This window comes from Andrographis paniculata, unplaced genomic scaffold (assembly GCF_009805555.1).
Source record: "Andrographis paniculata isolate CXL003 unplaced genomic scaffold, ASM980555v1 Contig269END, whole genome shotgun sequence".
Classification (NCBI taxonomy): Eukaryota; Viridiplantae; Streptophyta; class Magnoliopsida; order Lamiales; family Acanthaceae; genus Andrographis; species Andrographis paniculata.
Window position 1 is genome coordinate 35,001 of NW_026137556.1, and position 7,243 is coordinate 42,243.

Consider the following 7,243-nt stretch of genomic DNA (forward strand, 5'->3'; position numbering starts at 1 on the left):
ATTCTCAACCAACATATGCGATTCATTCCCGTAAAGATTATAACACACAGAAGACTCCTTACCTTAGGAGCGGGATGAGTGATACATCCTAAGAGCGCCGGTGAAGAACGAAAGCAAAGCTTACGCTCGGGTATATCAATATTCCATCAAGAGAAAGGAGGCAGACTGGTAAGAAGGCCGACCACATAGGGGGAGCGAACCGAAAAACTCAGCTTTTCTCCGCGGACCAATCTTCCGTACCGCCCCCCCTTGACTCTCTCTCTATCCTGCGGGAAGCGCGAAGAGCTAAGCCACTAATGTCGTGGCGAAGGTTATACCTCAGAAAGTCAACGAAGCTAAGATTTCGTTATGTCTTATATCCTTTCGATCGAGTGACAACTTCGTTTCCTTCATTGCCCTTTGTTTGACAAAAGTCAAAAAAGAATTCCTCTATTTGATGTCGATTCATCCACACTTCCATTCCTTGTAGAGGAAGGCTAACTGCTTGCAGGCTGGGAGCTGTATGAGCGGTAACGTCCACGTACGGCTCCGTGAGAAGGGCGGTGGAAGTTTTAACAACCTTGTTGTACCTCACTCTCGTCTTCAATGGGGTCTGCTCTTTTTTTTTTGGGAGAGTATGCCAATATGATCTTAATGAGGTGCGGGGCTTTGCATCTGACATTCGTTGGGCTTCCCTTTTCGTCCGCCCGCGTCCCGGCGTTTTTGTGCAATAAACCCCTCCGGCCGAAGACTAGTGGTAGGTGGTCCCGCGGAGCTTTCGGAAAAGGGTAGCCTAGTGTGTAAGCACAGCAATGAACCGCGGCGAACCCTCAGACGACCTATCTAAGATTAGGGGGGAGATCCTCCGTAGTGGTGACCCTTGAACTCTTCCACGGACTGATACATGTACCGAATGCTCATACGGGAAAGTTGACTCCTGGGTCTGGTTGCTCCGAGAAATCCTTTCTTTCTCGTCCACTCAGGGGGGTGCGGACACACCTGCGCGGATTACAGGTGACAGTTACAAGAATGGCGGGGAAGTTAACAGTACCCGACGACATTCAGGGATGGATGTAGACCCATCGGGCAGGGATAATCATTCCGGTCCTGGGAGGTGGCGACCATTCTCAAGAACCAAAAAGACTGAGCTGAGGGAAACCCTATGAGTCACTGAAACGACGGCAGGAGGGCCCTTGATCTATCAATAGAGGGAGCAAAAAACGGGCTTTGCGTACCTTTACTTTACAATATTCAGAAAGAAATAAGGATCGAAGTTTAGACCGCTCACAGGAGTTCTACCTATAGAAAGGATCATGAAAGAGGCGATCAGAATGGTACTCGAATCCATTTACGATCCCGAGTTTCCAGACACATCGCACTTCCGCTCGGGTCGAGGCTGCCACTCGGTCCTAAGACGGATCAAAGAAGAGTGGGGAACCTCTCGCTGGTTTTTGGAATTCGACATCAGGAAGTCTTTTCACACCATCGACCGACATCGACTCATCTCAATCTTTAAGGAAGAGATCGACGATCCCAAGTTCTTTTACTCCATTCAAAAAGTCTTTTCCGCCGGACGACTCGTAGGAGGTGAGAAGGGCCCTTACTCCGTCCCACACAGTGTATTACTATCGGTCCTACCAGGCAACATCTACCTACACAAGCTCGATCAGGACATAGGGAGGATCCGGCAGAAGTACGAAATTCCGATTGTTCAGAGAATTCGATCGGTTCTATTAAGGACAGGTCGTATTGATGACCAAGATAACTCTGGAGAAGAAGCAAGCTTCAACGCTCCCCAAGACAACAGAGCCATCATTGTGGGGAGGGTAAAGAGCATCCAACGCAAAGCGGCCTTGAATTCCCTTGTTTCGTCGTGGCACACCCCCCCCACAAGCACCCCCCGGCTCAGGGGGGACCAGAAAAGGCCTTTCGTTTTCCCCCCTTCGTCGGCCCTTGCCGCCTTCCTTAACAAACCCTCGAGCCTCCTTTGCGCCGCCTTCCTCATAGAAGCCGCCGGGTTGACCCCGAAGGCCGAATTCTATGGTAGAGAACGCTGTAATAATAATTGGGCCATGAGAGAGTTTTTTAAGTCTTGCAAAAGAAAGGGCCTGCTGATAGAGCTGGGCGGGGAGGCGATACTAGTTATCAGGTCAGAGAGAGGCCTGGCCCGTAAGCTGGCCCCCTTAAAAACCCATTCCAACATAAGGATTTGTTACGCGCGATATGCCGACTACTTACTACTGGGAATCGTGGGTGCCGTAGAGCTTATCATAGAAATACAAAAATGTATCAACCACTTTCTACAATCCGGCCTGAACCTTTGGGTAGACTCTGCAGGATCAACAACACTAGCTGCACGGAGTACGGTAGAATTCCTCGGTACGGTCATTCGGGAAGTCCCTCCGAGGACGACTCCCATACAATTCTTGCGAGAGCTGGAGAAGCGTCTACGGGTAAAGCACCGTATCCATATAACTGCTTGCCACCTACGCTCGGCCATCCATGGAAAGTTTAGGAACCTCGGTAATAGTATCCCGATCAAAGAGCTGACAAAGGGGATGAGCGGAACAGGGAGTCTACTGGACGCGGTTCAACTAGCGGAGACTCTTGGAACAGCTGGAGTAAGAAGTCCCCAAGTGAGCGTATTATGGGGGACCGTCAAGCACATCCGGCAAGGATCAAGGGGGATCTATATGTTGCATAGCTCAGGTCGGAGCAAGGTGCCATCGGACGTTCAACAGGCAGTCTCACGATCGAGCACTCATGCCCGGAAGTTCTCATTGTATACTCCCGCGGGTCGGAAGGCGGCGGGGGAAGGAGGGGGGCACTGGGCGAGATCTATCAGCAGCGAATTCCCCATACAAATGGAGGCGCCTATCAAAAAGATACTCCGAAGGCTTCGGGATCGAGGTCTCATTAGCCGAAGAAGACCCTGGCCAATCCACGTCGCCTGCTTGACGAACGTCAGCGACGGAGACATCGTAAATTGGTCCGCGGGCATCGCGATAAGTCCTCTGTCCTACTACAGGTGCCGCGACAACCTTTACCAAGTCCGAACAATTGTCGACCACCTGATCCGCTGGTCTGCAATATTCACCCCGGCCCACAAGCACAAATCCTCGGCGCGGAATATAATCCCAAAGTACTCCAAAGACTCAAATAGAGTCAATCAAGAAGGCGGTAAGACCCTTGCAGAATTCCCCAACAGCATAGAGCTTGGGAAGCTCGGATCCGGTCAAGATCCGAACAACAAGGAGCACTCAACGTATAGTGACGTCTAGTAGTTGTTTTTTTCTATTAGTTTGCGATGCGAACAGGCCTTGACTTATGAAATTAGTTGAGTAGGCTTGCGTTAGTTGTCTGTTATAAGATAGAAAGTTTTGGGGCTTTCGACATAAAAAAGCCTATCCGGCTTGGCTTCGCTATCGTTCATGACTTGTATTTCCGTCGGCCTGGAAGCCCCCCGGTACCTCGCATTTACGAAATCACTCTTCCTATTAAAATAAAAACAAACAAAACAAACAATCCAAATTGACTCATTTCACTGGCCTTGCTAGGTGCTCCGAAGAATGGAAGGAAGACGGATCCCTTTCTTTAAACAGCTGTCCAGACTGAATCTATTCCTATTATATACGACAGATCTTAGTGAGGGACGAAGTGAGTCATAGCCTGAGGATGGAATTAGGATCCTGGAGAGCAGGCTCGATAAAGCAGTTGGGAAAGGAGATTTTTACTTGACGAGCCACACCAATCTTCCCAGAGATCATTTCCATCTGAAGAAGGCAACGCACTCCCTTGCTGCGATTGCCAGCTCCAGGTCTATCAGGTGTTTTAAGTATCAGAGAAACTTCTAGAATTCTTTTTGCCTTGGGGAAGCCTTACAATATTCTTACATGAGAGACACTCGCTTCGTTGTTCTTACTTCTCTTCTTCTTCTACTCTTTTTCGGTCTATGGTCTATGTTGTCCCCTGCTCCATTGTGCTTAAAACCAGCAGCCCTAATTTCTCCCGATATAGGATTTCTTTTAAAGGTAGCTATAAATATATATATATAGAAGGGATCTGTAGTAACCATCCTCAGGTAATATATCCCTGTGATTGTGGCTCTTAATAGTCTCTTAGAACATCTCTTAGATACTCCTACCGAAGATTCCCCTCGTCTCATATGGGGAAGACAATCAATCAAGTCCACTTCCAAGCCAGTTGCCATCGGAAGCAGGAAAGAGTCACTCTCTGGACATTGAATAAAGGATTTTCAAGACCCGAACTAGCGTATCGTTCATATCACCTGGAATTCTTAATAATGTGCCAACCATTCTGTCGTCAGTAGCTAAGGAAGGGGAAAGGCTTAGAACCCTTTCGACCTGGGCGAGACATTAGAGTGATGAGCCTGTTCGCACTTATTCGCACTTATAACTGTATTTCCCCGGAGGTTCCCGAATACACAGGCCCGGCAGGTAGAGTCCGGCTGGCCCTTATTGTTCTTCGCTCATTGAATAACCCCACGTATGGCACGAGTGAGGAACGAGCTTACATTTGAGGGGGACATAGGTCAAATTCCACTTTACGGACTGCAAAGAGACTTCACAGCTGATTCAAAAGCTTCAAAAGAGCTAAAATCAAAATCAAGTCAAGTAAAAGCACAGGGCTCTTCTACGACCAGATCTCGACTTCTTCATAAGGTTGCCCCACTTCTTCATAATCATGATTATGCTGTGAAATTGTTATCAGGTTATATTCATGCAAGTCTTTATAAAGAAGATGAATCTGGTAAGGAGATTAAATTGATGAGTCTATCTACTGGTATTCCTCCTGTGAAATATATTTCCGATGTTCTGTTCAATATAATGATTGACGATATTGATAAAAAGATTGAAGAAAGGATGCCTCATTTTCAATATGTACGCTTTTGTAGTGAAATAATTATACCTATTTCTAATCTACGCAATGAACCTTATAATGAACTAGTTCAGATTTTGCATGAATGCAACTTTCATGCGTTTACCGCAGAACGTGCTTGTAGACATAGCGCACCCATCATTATGGCGGGTGGGGATCAATGTATTAGTGTAGACCAATATGGTCGGTGTTGTATTAACCAAACGGATCAAATTCCTTATGCTTATATTATACCTGAATAGGAACATACCATCATTTTTTTCAATTACAGAATTTTTGGAAGACGAAGACGATAAAACAATGCCACTAGATCGATCGTCTGATCCTGGCGCCTCAATTTCTGCAAGCTCACCCCTCCGTTGTTCCGGGTCAAATCCCATGTCCCCCAACTGCACGCGCTTGGCTCATCGCATCTCTCAACCGGGTGGAAAGCCTAGGATCCGGAAAATCAGACTGAATCCGAGACAAGAGATACATTGATGGCCTCGGATAGATTAGCTTGGAATCCCTATCAGTCGAGTGCTAATGCCCTCAGCCGGTACGGAGCCAACCGTCCCCGTGAGTTTTGCTGGTAATAAAGAGACGGAAACAGGGGAATAAGTGAACATTTCATGACTTTCTGATTTCCTCGGAAGCGAGAAAGACTACAGAAGTAAGTATGAACGCCCAGGAAGTTGCAAAGGGAAAGGCAACAAACCTAAAGGTAAACCACCGCCTTAATGGAAAACTAAAGGCGCTAAGTAGGCCATTCTAAAAGCAGACCCACGGGTGACGCATGGTCGTCAGCTCATTCCCTAACTATAGATTAGATAGAGCAGTCGCCAAATCAAATCCACATGAGAGATGAGGAACCGTTAGGACGAGGGAGAGAATCGGGCGAAGGAAAGGATGAATTCCGAAATGCAGTAGTGTTTAGAAAGTTTCCCTCAAATGGAGATATAGTCCAATGACTAAGCAAGAGCTGACGATTGAACTAGCAATAGCAAGCAAGTAAAGTATTCAATAACCCTAGGAATGGAAAGTGAGGATTGAACTAGCAGGGTTCTATCAATGAAATAAGAATCAATCTGGCTTAGCTATAAAGTGCAAAAAATCCAAGAGCAATCCCTGCGCCTTAGTAATGATTGACTGAGAGTCACTAATAAACCTACTCACTCGAAAGTAGCCTTGTCAACTGACTATTCAACCCTCCATTCACAAGAGCTCCCTACCATCCCTTGAACCATTATAGATCTTGGTTTCAGGTGTCCCTAGCCAAAGGTATCCTTGTCTGACAGCCATGTCTCCCTAATCTGCTTCCACATAAGGTAGAGGAAATGCGCAGGGATTGACTGTACTCGAAATCCTTTTATCACTCAAATTCCCCATGAGAACCTATTCATTTCTCTTCGCTATCATCAATGAAAGGGTCATCATCAGAGGCGTAGCCTGTCTCAACTACCGTCTCTTATGACCAGAATTGAGTTTGTTCGGCTGCGGTTTGTCCCCGTAGTTTGCTTGCATATGTGGCTTTGGCAGCCTCACTCTTAGAGCCAGAGTTCGATTCTCTAACCCCTCAGCACCAGTAGGCAGTGCAATCACTTTCCTCGTGCTAGTGATCTATGAGAAAGAGCAAGTTGATCATAGATCTTGCTTTTGAGAACGGATTCGAAAACGAATGTTCTCCCTGGAACAGCAGAGAGCAGCTCTACTTATTTCAAGAACCTCGAGCCCTACTCAACTCTTAAGCCCCAGACGTGGGAACTGAACTCACTGCCCTTCTTGCTTCAAGCTCACTTGACTCTTTCCTTCCTCTAGCCGTAGGTTCACTTTTTTTTCCGATCTTGAGTCTGCTAACCCGACCTACGACCAGATTGCTTTGCTTCGCTCCTATGCTTGCTCACTAATGAAGAAAAAAAAATAGACGAACTTTTTGAGTTAGCACCGACTGAAAAGAAGACCTACTAATAGGTTCGGACTCGCTAATAGATCAATTCCTAACTCAAGAGGTACGCATTAGGTACTGATTTCGGGATAGGAAGTAGCTAAAAAAGCTAGGGCGATTAAGGAATGGAATCTACGTAATCGCCTTAAGCCAACGACTAGAAAGCCAAGAAGTAAAGCTCCTACGCGTACAACCTTCCTTAAGGACCGGGGAAAGAAGAACCTAAGCTTTGACTGAAACTCGGGCAGTCTTAAAACAAGAAGGATCGAAGAAAGCGCTAGTTGATCGAGCTGACTTTTCGGATTGATTGGTTGGGTAAACTACCCAACGCGGAGGAGTAGATTCCGAGTCAACAAAGACCTGCCTTCGAAGCCTTGTTATACTTCTTTTAGAGCCTTTATTTACTTTATTTACTAAGCAATGAAGCGAAAGAAAAGCATT

General features: G+C 46.6%; 1 protein-coding gene and 1 pseudogene across 1 annotated transcript; both read left to right on the forward strand.

Moving 5' to 3' along the window:
• The window catches only part of LOC127246000 (uncharacterized), a 10,401-nt pseudogene extending 9,822 nt beyond the window's left edge, over positions 1-579 (forward strand).
• Positions 580-680: 101 nt separating this feature from the next.
• On the forward strand, positions 681-3,437 carry LOC127245998 (uncharacterized). The gene has a single exon (XM_051267154.1). It carries the CDS (start codon positions 1,293-1,295, stop codon positions 3,258-3,260), a length of 1,968 nt encoding a protein of 655 aa, XP_051123111.1. The 5' UTR covers positions 681-1,292; the 3' UTR covers positions 3,261-3,437.
• The last annotated feature ends 3,806 nt before the right edge of the window (positions 3,438-7,243 follow it).